Source organism: Crinia signifera, chromosome 1, assembly GCF_055691185.1.
Source record: "Crinia signifera chromosome 1, ASM5569118v1, whole genome shotgun sequence".
NCBI classification, from domain to species: domain Eukaryota; kingdom Metazoa; phylum Chordata; class Amphibia; order Anura; family Myobatrachidae; genus Crinia; species Crinia signifera.
Window position 1 is genome coordinate 113,885,754 of NC_139217.1, and position 18,175 is coordinate 113,903,928.

Below are 18,175 nucleotides of genomic sequence, written 5' to 3' on the forward strand. Positions count from 1 at the left end.
CATTGCCGTACTCGGGAGAAATTGGGGCACAGATTTTGGGGTGCTTTTTCTCCTTCATTCCTTGTGAAAATGAAAAATTTTGAGCCAGAACTGCATTTTTGTGTAAAAAATGTAATTTTTCATTTGCACAGCCCAGTTGTATCAAAATTGGTGAAACCCCTTGGGGTTTGAAATGTACACTATACCCCTAGATGAATTCCCTGAGGGGTGTAGTTTGCAAAATGGGGTCACTTGTGGGGGGGTTCCACTGTATTGGTGCTTGGGGGGTCTTGCTAATGCGACATAGCACCCACCAACATTCCACCAGAATCTGAGCTGCAAAATCCAAAAATCACTCCTTCCCTTCTGAGTCCTGCCATGCACCCAAATGGTATTTTTTGGTCACATGTGAGACATTGCCGTACTCGGGAGAAATTGGGGCACAGATTTTGGGGTGCTTTTTCTCCTTCATTCCTTGTGAAAATGAAAAATTTTGAGCCAGAACTGCATTTTTGTGTAAAAAATGTAATTTTTCATTTGCACAGCCCAGTTGTATCAAAATTGGTGAAACCCCTGGGGGTTTGAAATGTACACTATACCCCTAGATGAATTCCCTGAGGGGTGTAGTTTGCAAAATGGGGTCACTTGTGGGGGGGTTCCACTGTATTTGTGCTTTGGGGGTCTTGCTAATGCGACATAGCACCCACCAACATTCCACCAGAATCTGAGCTGCAAAATCCAAAAATCACTCCTTCCCTTCTGAGTCCTGCCATGCACCCAAATGGTATTTTTTGGTCACATGTGAGGCATTGCCGTACTCGGGAGAAATTGGGGCACAGATTTTGGGGTGCTTTGTCTCCTTCATTCCTTGTGAAAATGAAAATTTTTGAGCCAGAACTGCATTTTTGTGTAAAAAATTTAATTTTCCATTTTCACTGCCCAGTTGTACCACAATTGGTGAAACCCCTGGGGGTTTGAAATGTACACTATACCCCTAGATGAATTCCCTGAGGGGTGTAGTTTGCAAAATGGGGTCACTTGTGGGGGGGTTCCTAAATTTTAGCATCTTATGGTGCCTAGAAACCTACATGGTGCCTAAAAAATAATCTCATAAAAAGGAGGCTCCAAAATCAAGTAGGTGCTCCTTCTATTATGAAGCCTGTGGTTTGGTCAACGTGCACACTAGGGCCACATATAGGATATTTATGAAAACAAAAGAATTGGGGGAATCAATTTTTAGTCACATTTCTCTAGTAAAATCTACTGTGTTCCTTAGAAAAATGTATAGGTGAAAAGTGTAGGTGAAATTTCACCTACACTTTGTTTTAATTCCTGTGAAACACCTAAAGGGTTAACAAACTTCCAAAATGCTGTTTTGAATACTGTGAGGGGTGCAGTTTTTGAAATGGCATCATTTATGGGGGTGTCTCACATACAAGTCCCTCAAAGTCACATCAGAACTGAACTGGTCCCTAAAAAAATCAGTGTTTGAAATTTTCTTGAAAATTTGAGAATTTGCTATTCATATTGTAAGCCTCCTAGTGTCCAAAAAAATTAAAAGGAAGTTGAAATAATGATGGAAACATAAAGTAGACATATGGTCTATGTTAGTTATTAACTATTTTGAGTGGTATGATTATTTGTCTCACAAGCAGAAAATTTAACATTTTGCAAATTGCTAAATTTTCCATTTTTTTACGACATTTTGGTATTTTTCACAAAAAAACACAGACTGTATCGACCCAAATTTACCACTAATTTGAAGTACAATGTGTCACGAGAAAACAATCTCAAAATCACTGGGATAAGTAAAAGCAAAAAAAAGTTATCCCCACTTAAGTGATACATGTCAGATTTGAAAAAAAGGGCTCTGTCAGGAAGGCAAAAACTGGCTGTGTCAGGAAGGGGTTAATGCTCAGCCTTTCTGCCCTCAGCCTGTGATCTTGACTCTGCCTTGTTTCCAGGGCCAGATCTATTATCAGGCAGTTTTAGGGTGCCTGGATCTGGGGGACACCACAGAGTCTGTCTATTAATGCAGGTGTCAGCTGTGTAACTTCTAAGGCACCACCTCCTCTTTTTCAGAGTGGCTGGAAAGTGGGTATTAAAGGCAGTGTGGAATGAGGTGGGGAGAGGAGGTTAAAGTTTTTCCTAGGGTGCCAAGAAGCCTTACACCAGCCATGCATAAACCCAATATACAACTGCCCACTAATTTGCCTTTTTTTATCGCTTTATGTATTTTTGCCTCATAACTGACTCTAAAGGTGCATACACACTGTACAATTTTTTTTACCAATTTGGTTGAAAGACCTTTTCATTGAACCCAATGTCCTAGACGAAAGATGTTGACGACAGATGAAAGACGAAAGATCTAGCTACAGTTTATAGGCTCTTTTTGAAAGATATCCAATTGAGCTGCACGCACAGTTGCCGAACAATCTCCATGAACAACTGGCGGGCATGCGCATCATCATTCCTCGTTCATCTGTCGCCAATATCTTTTGTCAACATCTTTCGTCCAGGACATTGGGTTCAATGGAAATGTCTTTCAACCAAATTGGTAAGAAAAATTGTACAGTGTGTATGCATCTTAACTCTGCCGAGCTGTTACTTTTTTAGCTTTGGGTTCTGAGGCTTGCATCCCATGCATTCCAGTATACTATAGCTCAGTGGTCAGGGAACTCGGTCCTCATTACCCCACACAGTGCATGTTTTGCTGGTAACCCAGCAGGTGCACAGGTGTACTAATTACTCACAGACACATTTTATAAGGTCCGCAGGTTGAGTTAGTTATTTCACTTGTGATTCTGTGAGGAGACCTGCAAAACATGCAGTGCATGGGGTAATGAGGACCGAGTTCCCTGACCACTGCTATAGCTAGATCTATTGATGCAACATCCTGCAGTTCTCCATTAGTGTCTTGGAGTGGTACATACATGTCTATACTAGTAAATATCTGCTGTAAAATAGTGCCTGATAAATGAACACTACTCTTCACAGCAAAGTGCTATTAAATACATATCTCTATGTACACAGGGATTTTAAAAACCTCATCAAGACCACTTCTGATAATGTTCTGCATCCATTTTATAACCAATGTAATATTGAATGTTGTCCCTGTGTGTAATTTGGATTTCAGAATAATGAATGGTGTACCCGAACCAGCTGCCTTTTAAGTGAATTATGGAAGTGACAAAATTGTAGAACCTAATATTGGAGTAGAGTTATTAAGCTCTGTGAAGTGATAAAGTGTCTGTTTTTTTATAACCGGCCAATCAGTTGCTACCTGTCATTTTTCAAACCAAGCCTGTAAATTCACAGGTAGGAGCTGATTGGCTGGTGATAAAAAACAAACAGTAAATCTTTTCACCGAGCTTAATAAATCTGCCCCATTGTCTGCCAGGTTATGCTCATTTGTGCCTTGTGTCTAAAAGACACGTCACACTGCACAGGGTTCAACAATTAATCACAAATTGCTATTTTGGGAGAGGACAGAGGTGCCAAGGAGCACGGTCACATGGCACAAGGGATAGGGATACCACATGGTGCACCTTTTTGTAGAATTGAAGAATTTTAAGTAAAATAATGATTTTGACTTACCAAATGTTCAACGATCCAACCCAATATATTTAAAATCGTCATCGGCAATTAGTTGCAATACGTATACAACAGTGGGTATAATCAACTGCACCTTAGTTTGGTCATGTATGTGTAAATTCTGTACCCAGTGAAGTGTATATGGAGTCAGTGCAATTAGTTGCGGTGTACTCACAAGTAAGATAAGCTATATGCCATGCTTACTGTACCACCAGGTTTGCTGATTTTTTTTTGCGACACCATAGATCTCACCCGCTTCACCACTAATTGAATTCACCATTATAAATCCTCATATCAGTAAAGTGTTAATAAGTACATTTAATTACTGGGTTCCCGTAAACTCCCCCAAGCTAGAAATATGAACGATACAGTGCATAAACACTGAGATTTCAAGCGATAGATACATCGTTTTCTTTACCACTGACCCTCCTTGTTTTCTGAAAAATGTATCTTTATCGTTCATACACACTGAACAATACTGAACGAGTCATAAACGACATAGGCAAAATTTTACTGCATGTACAGATGAGAATGGGGTTTGATAACGACCCGTGGGAGCACTTATCGTTATATTTGTATACGCTGATAATATTATTGACAGGCATATAGCACGCCTTTATCATAAAGTGTGTAAGGGGCTCTAGAAACTTTATATAAGAAAGTTAGGGCCTTATTCTAGATCACTCTTAAGGACCATACACACTGGGCGACTATGCCCAGCGTGTATGGACAGCGATGACCACGTTCATCGCTGCGGGGAAAGCCGCTCAGTGCATACACACTGAACGGCTTTCCCCCTGCCCGGCGCCGACGGGGGGGCGGTGTTGCATAGCAGAGCGCTATGCAAAGCCATCCTGAAAGCCGCTCATCTGCTGGTATAACCATATGTTGCGGGAGCACGCAGCAGCGCTCACCGCCGGGCCATACACACTGGGCGGCTTTAAGCTGAAAGCCGCTCAAACCCGCTTTTTTGCGCAAATTTCAGCTCAAAGTCGCCCAGTGTGTATGGGCCTTAAGAGGCAAATTCCTTCTCAAATGGACAAAACCATGTGCACTGGTGGGGCAGATGCAACATGTGCATAGAGAATTAGCTTTGGGTGAGTTACTTTGTTTCTGTGTGGGGAAAATACTGGCTGCTTTATTTCTACACTACAATATAGATCTCACTTAGAATAAGATTTGGGTGGGGTTTTTCTTCAAAGTGAGATCTATATTGCAGTGTAGAAATAAAGCAGCCAGTATTTTCCCTGCACAGAAACAAAATAACTCACCCAAATTCTCTATGCACATGTTGCATCTGCCCCACCTGCAGTGCACATGGTTTTGTCCATTTGGGAAGGAATTTGCCTCTAAAGGTGTCCATACACGTTCAGATATGGGGCTGTACGTTTTGTACTTTAAAATGTGCCGAACGATTCTGGCACATGTAGGGGGGGGTTGTGGTATATTACCCCGACAGTCGGGATTCCAACAGTCAGTACTCCGATGACGGAATCCCGACTGCACAGCGTGGGGAGCTCAAGGAAGCCTCTTGCGGGCACGCTGCGCTTGCCACCTATTTATTTATTCTCCCTCTATGGGGGTCGTGGACCCCCACGAGGGAGCAGTCAGGATTCCGACGTCGGAGGAATGACTGTCGGAATCCCGACTGTTAGGGAGCCGTCCGGCACCCGTAGGGGGATGCGATGCGATCCCCCTACATGTGCGGGTGCGATGCGATCCGATTTTTTTTTAAAGTTGATAGCTGCTAATGCTACGATGCGATGCGATGGAGCACAAAAAGTACTGCATGCAGATACTTTTTGTCCTTTACAATATTGTACCTGCGGGGACGCACATGAGATGCGTTTTGTACTTTAAAAGTACAAAGCGAATGCGATAATCGCAACATTTATGGGCACCTTAACAGCGAACTAGATAAATGCCCTTAATGTATGCTGATGCTTTGAAACCAATGTTGCTCCACTACAATATGGTGTAACAGCCCATAAAACCCGGGGATTGTGCATGCGCAGTACCTGTGTCGGTACTGCACACACTCTGGTCCTGGTGCTTCTCATCTGTATTATATAGGCGCTGGGACCAGGATATCCCTTCTATGGGCTGTTGCTGAAGCAGCCCATAGAAGTGGCCGCATGCGCAGTACAGAGGTTTGTACTGAGCATGCACCAGTCCCGGCGCCTGTCATCATAGCACAGGTATGGTAACAACAATCTGCATATAGCGACTGGTAACAACAATATGAAAATCATATGTTGAAGGTTTACCTGGAAAGGTATGCACTTATTCAGTATTTGCTTTCTGTAAATTTGGAACCAACTTATGTCTGATTTTATTTTAGCAATTGTATAATAATTACCAAAGCTCTGCAGGACATGTAGCCGTGTGTAGCAGCTTTAGCAAGGACTTCTTCAAAAATAAACACGATATGCATTTTCAGTAAGGAACACAGCTGGGTGTTGTGTGTAGTATCTAATGGAATGCAAACACAATGATTATTCACCCACTGCATGTGTGATCATTGGGGATCTGTGCATTCTGGCCCTGCCTTGAGGGGATGAGAGCATATTTGATCGTTTACAGTATGTGTGAGCATAAAAGGAACTGGTTTCTCCTATGTGCCCACCTGAAATTAAGTTACTGAAACTTTGTAAATTCGATTTTTTTTTTTTTTTTTTTTGTAGTGTTCCTATTTGAAGACCATTTTTAAATATACTATAGTTCAGCTATTGATCATGCAGCGTGATTGCATAAACAAAATTTGTTTTCTGGGCAGAAGCTGTATATTGGCAGTGATATACAGAATCTAGAAATATTCAAACGTTCAATTACATCCAAATACTGATTTATTATATATTTTGCATTCCTGTATTTTGTTTAAAAAAGATGGATGTATCTGTAAGGGTTGGGTATGATATCCTTGCAGTCAGGATCCAGATGACAGAACCGAGTTGGGGCATGCGTGCTTGTTAATAGTCACTGCCAGTTTTCAGTCACCAGAGAACACTGGCGCTGACAGATCTCTCGGCACACATCGCTGTGTGCTAGTGCTCTTGCTATGTGATCTGAGCGATCTGGCTTTGCTCAGCACACATGTCCCCATGTGTAGGCCCCATAACTTTGCACCTGGACAATGCAGATTAAATACTGCCTGCTTTTGCATGTAACCCATAATTACTGGGCAGCTCTATTTTTTACACTGCAATTTTATATTTTGGTTTGGATGCACTCCTCTCAAAGCCTAATCTCTCTGCATAGTTCACATCTGCCCCAGCTGCAGCGTACCTGCAATAAATGGATTGGAAAGACACCAAGCCAAAAGATAATTCCCTGCCTGCAGTGCAGTTACTTGCTCTGCTCCCAGCTCAGGCTAGCTTCATTGTGCAAAAGTAAGCGCTGTTATATATGGTGTACATTTTCTCTCTGTCTCATGTCCTGTGAAAAGTATTTAGACACCATCTCTGAATTGTATAATTTAAGCAATCATTAGAGCTGTAAACCCATAGATCGCATTGTTCTCATGTCTACAGCAGTCAGACTTCTAGGATTTATGATAGCAATTTACATGTTATCAATAGGGATGCCTAACACTTTCTGTACTGTGGTGTTTGCATAGACGGAGTTCTAGATAAAAGTAAGTTGGAATGATTTAACAGCTTTTACATTAGTCCAATCACTCGCGTGAGAAGTTTTGTGTCATTTGCTCTCTCATTAGCTGTATTGTGTGAATGATGTGTTTGCTACTGTAACCTGTAATTGGCATAGGAAGGGATTAATACTGTTTGTCCTTATGATTAAAGAAAGTGTCTCTTAATCATTTTTTGTTTTAAATATTGCCACTATGCTTAGAACTACAACCTTCTGGAGAGTCAACGCTATATCATCTTTACCTAGCCTTTTTCAAGGGTTCTAAGGCTATTAAGTCAGTTCTTTCAATGAAATGATGTGTACGTTCTATCCACATACATTAAACCTTGAAAAGGGATGCCTGTTATAATAGAACTTTTAAATGTGACCATTTCCCTTAATGTCTTCCTCCCCCATGTTTTTGTTATTCTGGCCTAGACTATTATGACATAAAAATGCATTCTATCGGCTGTCCTCCAGCACTGTCTGCATCTCTAATAACACACAGGAAATCGTTCTTGTATATTGTGTTTACCATTTTTATTTTTATTGTATTTTTTGTTTTGCTGTCATGTTGTTTCAACCTAGGTTTTGTGTTATTATTGTCATTTTACACAAGTCAATACCAGATGGTTGGTTTCAGAATGTGTGTGTGTGTGTGTGTGTGTGTGTGTGTGTGTGTGTGTGTGTGTGTGTGTGTTTTTTACAAAGTTTTTTTTTTTTTTGCCCTTTATTGAAAATAGAGCAAATAAGTGACAAACCTTTAAATAGATGGTAGTGAGGAGGTGACATCATGCAGCTCTGGTTTCACAAAGGAGCAGGCACAGATTGGGACAGAACAAAGAATTCAGCTGCTGCTTGATGGCTAGTGCGTAGGAACGCTGCTGTTTGAGGCCTCACTGAGCTTTCTGAGCTGCTTAGCAATTAAACATGGTCGTCTCAAGCATTTTTAAATACTGGGAAAGTTTTTGTCCACCTTGTTTAATAAAAGCAGCTTATATACATTATTACAAACATTTAGACCTAAGAGGAGGATGGGCAGTGCTTTATATTATTCTGCTTGCAACAGTATTTAGTACACACAATTTTTTCACATCTACAAAAAATAAAACTGAATTATTTGACAGTCTAGGAACTTGTTTAGCATTGATTTTTCCAACAGACTTTTTGGACTGTTGATCAATACATTAAGAGCATATCTTTTTGTATGTTGTCATTTATTGCATACATATTGGTTTCTATGACTTACATGAGTAAATTACCAAATTTTGGATGTTATTTGTGCAGAAACTCCAAGGAATTTACCAACTGTATAGTGCCACTTTTTCATTATCTCCATTTCACTTTGTCCTTTTCTCCCCCCCTTCTCTGGCATTCCAATTCCCCCTCTTGTCCTAATTTATTACACTTGCTTTTGATTTGCTGTATTGTTGCTTTATTGTTACTTTATTGTAAACCCCTTTGCTGCTGATGATTTCCTCACTCACGTGCAAGTCTACCTTTTTTGTCTGGTTACATTTCAATGTATCAGATATCTATCTCAGAGATAGAGATATATATAGATATATATATATAGATATATATATATATATATATATATATATATATATGTATGTATATATATATATATATTCTATAAAAGAAATGAACAGGAGCGCTCCATAGTGCAGATAAAAGATGGTACAATATTTTATTTCCTTTAAAACACTGGATCACAAAGTACAGAATCACGTACCACAGTGGGCGGTTAGACAGATCCGCACCGTTTACAGCATGAGGGTTCCCGTTGGGAAAGGATTTGAGCAGCGGCAGCAGCAGCTTCAGCTGATCCTTGGACGAACAGAAATGATGATGCCAGGCTACGACCCTACGCGTTACGTCACTAGGACTTCGTCAGTGACTTCTCTGTTGTCCATCCTGGTGACACCGCTAACCATGGGATGTAGGAGGGTCCGCAGGAGCAAGGCACCTATGTGAACTACTTTGATAGGCAGGCTCCTCCCTTCTGCATCCCAGTTTTAGGTGCTCACTGGAGTGGGTGCTGTGCTGACTGGCTGTGGACTGCAGCAGTTCTTTAGAGTAGCTAGGGTTTTTTTTTTTATTAATATTCTCTTAGTTACGGGCTACATTTTGAAACCTCCAGAGGAAGTTTGTGTACACTGAAAGCGCAGCAGAGGCTGACAGAAGCGTGTCCTGTGTGCTTTAATCTCCATGAAAGGAGGTTTTCTGGGACCTGGGTTGAGTCCTCTCAGATGAGGATGAAGTGCCAATTCAGGGTGTATTTAAGAAACTGTGCAGGGATGCAGTTACATTTCCCTAGGATGAGGGCATGATAGCACTACTTGGAGAAGCATGATAAAAGGCTTATCATGCCCAAGAGATTTGCAAACCTGTATCCCATGCTGGAAGAGCATGTGAAGTTGTGGGAGAAGATCCCTCTGGTGAATGCACCTGCTGCTTTCAAAGACCCCATGGATAAAAAGATTGAAGGCTATCTTAAGGCTGTGTTTGAAGGGGTGGGCTTTACCTTACGTCCGATTATTGCATCTGCTTGGGTATCCAAGGCCATGATGAAGTGGGCTGATGCCTTGTGTAATCAGCTCCAACCTGACACAGAAGCCTTTGCTTTGCCTGAAAAGCTGAAGTGTGCAGCGGAGTATGTTTGTGAACAAAGGTGAAGAAGGCACCAAGATGGCATCAAAAGTGTCAGCCATTTCTTTGGCAGCTAGGAGAGCTCTCTGGCTTAAGGCTTGGAAAGCTGAAAGTGAGTCCAAGAAGTCTCTAGAGGCATTGGCTTTTAAGGGAGAACTTCTTTTTGGGGCAGAACTGGATTCCCTTATTAAGCAAGCCATGGGGGGAAAGAGCTAGGTTTGGGGCATTTACATTCCTCCTTTTAAGGGGGTGCGTCCAGTAGAGGACAAACAGGTAGAGGAAAGTTTCACTCTGGGAAAGGAAGGGCACCCAGATCCCGCTTTGGGGCCTTTGCAAAGAAACACCCTTACAAAAGTGAGGATAACTCCTCAGCACGACAGGGCGGAGACTCCCTGTTCTGGGATCAGAGTGGGGGGTCGCCTCCTGCAGTTTCGGGATGTGTGGACACTCTCCACCCCGGACCCTTGGGTTCTCTCCATAATTTCTCAGGGTTACAGGATCAATCTCAGGGGTTTCCCTCCAAAGAGATTTCTCCCAACACCCCTGCCGAGAGAAGCTCGCTTGCGAAAAGCCTTATTTGGGGGGGGGGGGGGGCGCGGCAACGTCGCTACTCGAGAAAGGAGTGGTGATCCCGGTAACTCAGGAGAAAAGAAAGAAGGGATTTTATTCCTTTCTTTTCTTGGTCCCCAAACCAGACTGTTCATTCAGACCCATTCTAAACCTAAAGTCTTTAAACCTACATCTGTGGGTGGATCACTTCAGGATGGAATCTCTTTGGTCAGTGCTTTTAAGCATAGAACCTGGAGAATTTCTAGCATCAGTGGACATCCAGGATGCTTATATACACATACCTATATGCAGGGAACATCAATCTTTACTGCATTTCACAATAGGAGAAACTCATCTGCAGTTTCAAGCTCTACCTTTCGGGCTGGCCGCAGCACTGAGAGTTTTCACAAAAGTGATGGCTGTCATGGTAGCGGCTCTCAGGTTAAAAGGGATTGTGATTATTCCATAGTTGGAAGACCTCTTGTTCAAGGAAGAATCTGCAGAGAAGTTACAGGAACATCTGACGATTGCAACACCGTTTCTTTGAGACCACGGGTGGATGTTAAATCTTCCGAAGTCTCATTTAACGCCCACTCAGAAACTTCAGTTTTTGGGTGTGATTTTGGATACACACCTACATCGTGTTTTGCTCCCAGAGTCCAAAGCAGTGGACATTAGCCGGTTGGTGCTGACGATTCTCCAGTCGCCAAATCCCTCGATATGGCAGAGTTTTTGAAGCTGTTGGGCAAAATGGTGGCAACATTCAAGACCCTGCAGGTTTCACTCAAGGCCCTTTCAATGGAACATTCTGTCCAGTTGGTCCGGGAACTTGAAATCCATGAAACAAGAAACAGTGTTACTGTCTCAGGAGACAAGGGACTCGTTGATCTGGTGGATGAATCTGGAGTCTCTTTAATTGGGGCGGTCCCTTCGCTCGTGGGATTGGTTGGTCATCACGACTGATGCCAGTCTCAGGGCTGGGGGATAGTGGCCCTACACCTCAGATTGTAAGGTCTGTGGTCCAGTTCAGAATCAAAGACACTTCTACAGGCGGAAGACCTCCTGAAGGGGTCACCCATGCGCATACAATCGGACAATGCCACGGCTGTGGCTTATCTCAACCATCAAGGGGGTACTCGCAGCAAGATGGCCAAGCAGGAAGTCTCAGATTTTTCAGTGTTCAGAAGTGAACATCCCAGCTCTGTCAGCCGTGTTCATTCCGGGGATCCGGAATGTGGAGGCGGACTTCCTCAGCAGGGCGGAACTGCTGGAAGGAGAATTGGCGTTGCATCAGGAAGTTTTTCAGGACATAGTAGCACTTTGGGGGCTCCCAGAGGTGGACTTGATGGCGTCCAGACACAATTATCAGGTTCCCAGATTCTGCTGGTGGACCAGGGATCCCCTGGAGTGGGCAGTGGATGCCATGACTGTTCCATGGTGTTTCAGCCTCACATATGTATTCCCTCCATTTCCCATGATTGCTCAGGTCCTCAAGAGTGAGGACACATGGGGTGCAAATCATCTTGATTGCTTCGGATTGGCCCAGGAGGTCTTGGTATTCAGACATACTGAGGTTGTCGATGGAATCATGGTGTCTTCCTCTTCAGCCAGACCTACTCGGGCAAGGACCTTTTCTACACCAGGCACTAGTTCGTCTTAATTTGACGGACTGACTTTTGAAACCTCCTTATTGAGGAAGAAATGTTTCTCAGATGCGGTTATCCAAACCATGCTTAGGGCTCGGAAGCCTGTGTCGGCCTGTGTGTTTGGAAAATTTATATCAGGTGGTGTGAACGTCAGAAGCTACACACCTCTAGGTTTAAGGTCACTAGACTTTTGGAGTTTCTCCATGACTGTTTTTCAGCGGGGCTGAGCCTGCAGTCTTTAAAGGTACAGTTGTCCACTTTGTCCATATTCTTTCAAAAAAGAGTGGCTCTGTTGCCATAAGTACAGACCTTCTTCCAGGGAGTTATGAGACTTAAACCTCCGTATAGGCAGTCGGTGGCAGCTTGGGATCTGTCTCTGGTGTTGTCTGTTCTACAGAAGCCACCATTTGAGCCTTTAAGGTCGGCTGATCTTAAATATCTTTGTTGGAAACTTACCTTTCTGTTAGCTATAGTCTTGGCGAGGCGGGTTTTGGAAATGTCTTGTAAGTCCCCATTTCTGTTTTTTCATGATGATAGCTGTTCTTAGAACAGTGCCGAAGTTTCTACCTAATATAATATCAAATTTCCATTTTAAACAGGAGATTGTGCTCCCGGTATTTTGTCCCCTAGAGGAGGCGAGAAATAGGGACAAACTGAAGAAATTGGACGTGGTTCACGCTCTGCGCATATATGTGGACAGAGTCAAGGATTTGCGCAAAACTGATTTGCTTTTGGTACTATATGACGTACATAAGAGAGGGTGGCCTGCTTCTAAGCAGACCATTGCTATATTGTTAAGGTCATGATTGCCTTTGCTTACAATAAGGTAGGCAGACCGATTCCCTCCAGGATTAATGCCCATACCACCAGGTCAGTTGCTTCCCCTTGGGCTGTGTGTCATGGGGCTACAGCGGAGCAGTTATGCAGGGCTGCCACCTGGTCCTTTGTTCACACCTTTACCAATTTCTACAGGTTCCATTAGTTTGCATCGGAGGATGCTTTATTTGGGCAAGCAGTGATGAGAACTGCAAACCTGAGCGTACCCTCCCAAAGGACCGGCTCTTGAGCGTCCCATGGTTAGCTGTGTCACCAGGATGGACGACAGAGAAAAGGGGATTTTTGTAAGAAGTTACCGTTTGAATCCCTTTCTCCTGAGTCCATCCTGGTGACACAGCAATCCCTTCCTTATGCTCAGTAAGTTTATACCGGTTCATGTATTGTCATGTTATTTGGTTATACTGTATTTGATTGTGCATATTAATATGTGCAGGCGTTATGCTGAGTAATGTATCCTAGTGTGCTTTAGAATTTGAACTGAGGAATGCTGGGATGCAGAAGGGAGGAGCCTGCCTCTCAAAGAAGTTAGCATAGATGCTTTGCTCCTGCGGACCCTCCTACATCCCATGGTTAGCTGTGTCACCAGGATGAACTCAGAGAAAGGGATTCGAACGGTAAGTTCTTACAAAAATCCCCCTTTTGAGTGTTGCGATAATAGCCATGGTGGGAGAACATGCATCCGTTTTTTTTACTATTTCTTGCCGATGCAAATTCAAATAGTCAAAACTGTATCAATGGAAAAAAAACAACCAAAAGCAGCTGCTTTGAATAGGTATATTTGGATTTTTCGGCTACCCAAAAAATCCAGATATAATTGAATACTGCCCTAAGTGTATTTTTATTCTGATTAGCTGCTTCTTTTCACCAAAATTTTGGAACTTTGAGTACAAGAACTTCAAGAGTCAGAAATGTGTCTATTTATGAATTTGTTTGAGCGTTTGCAGTTGTGATGTAATGCCGCTGTGACAGTTTTCTGGAGAAAGCCATTCTCATTTGTATATAAGAATACAGGTTTATAAAGAAAAATATATTGCAGGAAAACTCAATTACTCCACTACATTTTAGAAAGCTGAAGAGTTACCTGAACAGGATGGTTTGTGTCATGTGTGTAATGTGTGTGTGTGGTTTACAGGTTTTTATCATGCTATTGTAATCTGTCATCACATAGTTTCAATGTGCACTCCAGGAATATATTTACATAAAGACATCAATGCCTTGAGACCGATTAGATCTTTTCTATGTATACACGTTAGGACACAAACACACCATAACTCTCCTGCATTATGTTCATTGCACTGCATGTAAAATGAAATACTTGACATTCCAATGTTCAGAGATTTAAAAATGTTGCCACATTTTATAAAATGTAACATTTGCATTGTACTAAATTAGAATATTTGTGTTATGAGAAGTACCCCATCCTCTTCTAGCCTGCAGTTATCACATTGACCTCCGTAGACATTTGCCACTTTTGATTACTGTATTGTGTATCATTGGTGGTAGCCTTGTTCAAATAGATTCAGTTTTTTTTATAATGGTGTAAAAGCTCTTTCCCTATGTAACATTGGTTAGGAATAGGAATAACACAAAGGGGGGTATTCAATCCCTGCCGATATTTCCGATGGGGGGAAATAGCGATAGGCGCCTTTTCAATGCTATCTTTCCTGACCGCATTGAAGAGGCAGATCGACGGATCGGACCAGACTTTAAAAGCAGTGGGGCCCCTTTTCCTGAGAATGGCCCGTGGATTGTCGCGATCACAGCAGTATACGTATGCATAGCCGTTTACGAGGACATGCCCCCTTTTCGCCGATCGGCAGGTGGGACATTGAATCCCACCTGCCTTTATGCAGGCGGGCAGAACTAAAATCGGCCAGGGTCACAGCTGTAGGAACCTACCGACAGGCGTGACCTGGGATTGAATACACCCCCAATATTTCAAGGCTCTTTGTATTTTGAGGCTGCCTTTTTTCTGTACAGCATAGTAATTTTAAAAGGTAACTGGATCCAAGACATGGTGCAGATTAATAGAAATATACATCGATTTACAGTAAGACACAGGTTCTCAAAGCCGGTCCACAGGACCCCACACAGTGCATGTTTTGCAGGTCTCCTCAAGGAATCAAAAGTGAAATTATTAGCTCCACCTGTGGATCTTTTAAAATGTGTCAGTCAGTAATGAGTGCACCTGTTGGGTGTCCTGGAAAACGTGAACTGTGTGAGGACCGAGTTTGAAAACCACTGCAGTAAGCGTTTATGAATAATGGCCACTTGTTTGTCACTCTCATTTATTCATGGCAGGTAAAAAATAGACAATATCATTTAGGTTAATGCTTTAATGGCTGTAATAATCTGTTTATCAAATTTTATATATTTTCCCCTCTTCTTCCTAGGTAAAAGTTCTTCACAATCAGCTAGTTCTGTTTCACAATGCAATTGCTGCCTACTTCGCCGGGAACCAGAAGCAGCTGGAACAAACGTTGAAACAATTCCATGTGAAATTGAAAACCCCAGGAGTGGATTCTCCGTCTTGGCTGGAGGAGCAGTAATATTACTGCAAACCAAGATGCAATCTCTGATCAGGGCTGATGCATTTAATTTGATGAGAGGGACTGGGATTAAGCAGTTCTCTTAATGATTTATACACAGACCACTCTGTTTCATAATTTTTAATACTCTAACAATGAAGTTAATGAAAGAAGATATTCTATAATTGTAATTTCCTTAACTTTATTAGAGGACACTCATTTTGCCTGCATGGAGATGGCAGTCTGTTTTGTCTAGATCAGGGGTTCTCAAACTTGGTCCTCAGGACCCCACACAGTTCACGTTTTCCAGCTCACCCAGCAGATACACAGGTGCATTCGTTACTCACTGACACATTTGTAAAATCACAGGTGGAGCTAATTATTTAATTTGTGGTTCTGTGAGGAGATCTGCAAAACATGCACTGTGTGGGGGTCCTGAGGACCGAGTTTGTGAACTTGTGGTCTAGATTGATAAAGAAATGTACTTTTGCACTGAGAACAAAAATAAATCATCGGCTTAATTCGTGGTCCAATTAGTGACCAAATGTAGTAATTCCAAAGGGTGTTTTTCATGGTTTCTGATGGTAACAGATAATTTTATATTTAAATCTAAATAAACATCTTCAAAGAGTCACTTTAATGTAAAAGTTGTATGTTTAAAAAAAGAAAGAAATACTGTTATTTACCATGTAAATATCAAGTCTTTATATCATCGTTTGTGCTGCTTAGACTGTTCATTGGCATTTCCTTTACAGCATATGGCTGTAAATATGTCAATTTGCTTCGTTCATTATTACAGGGCAAGACAATGACATTGATAAGAACTGCTTCATTTACAAACTTAGCTCGATCTCCATTATTTTAACTTTAATCTCATCAGTGTCTGATAAAAATATGATATGAGACTGATTCTCAGCTTGATTACTTAATATTACTACTCCATGAAATCAAAAGTAACAGGATATTGGTTTGATGGGACTTTTTTCTTACACAAGGTTCCCTATATAAGTTATACTGTTCCAAATTACTTCTTTTTTCAAATGTTTTTCTGGTCTCCCCACCCTACAACCCACTCTTTCTCCTCCTTTAGAATGATCTGTTTGTCCTGTGTAATTTAGTGTTGTCAACCTGTCTACTAGAATGCCCAGAATGCATTGTTACGATATGATGTACATGTGTGGGAATTGCAGTTTTATAGACCGCTACGGTTGTCAAAGGCTTTTATAACTTATAAAACGTTCCAACCAATAGAAATGGCTTAACTTTTTTTTTCTTATTTCCATAAGCCTTGTTTTCTTTATTTATCCTCCTTGTGGACTAATCTACAGAATAATCATTGCTTTTAGTTATAAGCAATATCTTTTCTAATGTGCAAATGTAGTTTTTCCAATTTCACTGCTTTTATGCAATAAAAGCTTCTTACTCGTGTACAGTATTTACTGTTGTATGGACACTCCGATTGTACCTTCATTTTATTTCTCTGATTTGTTCATGTAAATGATTCACAATGTCCTGTTTATTTAAGTACAGTCTGCTAAAACATACTTTCAGCATGGGCAAACGGTAATATTGCCGTCACTCCAGATCCTTTTCATTAGTTTTAATTGGAGTTCTGTAGTAAAGTAGAGAAGTGATTTCTGTGCCTTGTGGTTCCAAATTGCACTCCTGTATCACTTGGTAGAGTGGCAGAGGTTGGCCACCACATTATTCAGTCCTGGAGAACCATCTATGTAAATTTGCTGCTGTCTCTGCGGATATTGGGGATGTTCTTTCAGATTTAACCATGCCTGCCTTAACTCGCAATGATGTGCCTTTTATAAGATTTGACCAGGCTGCTTTTAAATGGACTTTTAAACCTGCTGTTTCAGCATAGAATGATATTGAAGGACATTGGCACTGTATGGTAAAGTTATTTGCTTAAATACCATAAGAAGCTGGCCAGTCACGTTGTACCAGCTGATACGGTTATCCAGTGATGTCATTGATTTAGATTAATCTATATCGTCAGGCAATGTGGATTGTTTTTATTGTGTGTGTTTCTGTTTTTGTTTTGTGTAATCCCATTTTATTTTTTTTAATGTTTCTAAGGATTGTCGTATGGATAAACTGCTTTCCTGTGTGTTTATTTTAATTTCAAATGTCTCAAAAAATATTGACTTTATTTACAGTATTTACTCAATAAATATATTATTTGATTTCTGTATCATTTGTCTAATTATGTTAAAATGGATTAGTATATCTGGTTGTTAGTATTGAGTTACATCATGTATGTGATATTTACTTCTTGTGTCTGATTACATTCTGTTTCTATACTTGGGTATCACTTATTTGTAATTATAGATTATAAACCTTTTGAATATGGCTCCTGTGTTTAACTTTGTATAATTATTAAAGGTGTTTCATGCAGACTATTTTTTTTATTATTTTGGGGAGATTGATTTCAAACAAAAGCTGACAATGATCTAATCAACTGCGGAGGGCTATGGAATTGTTCTTTAATTCTCAAACAGGGAAGGCATGTGACATACACTGTAACGGGTATGAATAGATCCAAAATCCTTTGTCCTTGTTCTAGGTTTTACAATGTAAGTAGTAGAAATGTTTGGTGGAAGAATTAATTGCCAGTTAAATGACCTGAAAACAAAGAGGTGCCTGATTTTGTAGTGGTGATAATTACAAGGAGACTTGAAAGCATTTCATTAAACTAATTCTGCTTTTCAGGTGAAATTAGTTTACTTCATATTTGGACAGTTGTCTAAAAGA

General features: G+C 41.2%; 1 protein-coding gene across 4 annotated transcripts in view; it reads left to right on the forward strand.

The window, feature by feature from the left end:
- Positions 1-17,822, forward strand: part of ARFIP1 (ARF interacting protein 1) — a 146,966-nt gene extending 129,144 nt beyond the window's left edge. For 2 of the 4 annotated variants that reach the window (XM_083171743.1, XM_083171757.1), the window contains one exon: positions 15,278-17,821. In XM_083171743.1, coding sequence (XP_083027869.1) covers positions 15,278-15,433 — 156 coding nt within the window. In that variant the 3' untranslated portion in view covers positions 15,434-17,821. Of the gene's footprint in view, positions 1-15,277 lie in introns of all 4 variants that reach the window. The other 2 variants (XM_083171750.1, XM_083171762.1) reach the window with 2 other exon arrangements.
- Positions 17,823-18,175: the final 353 nt, after the last annotated feature.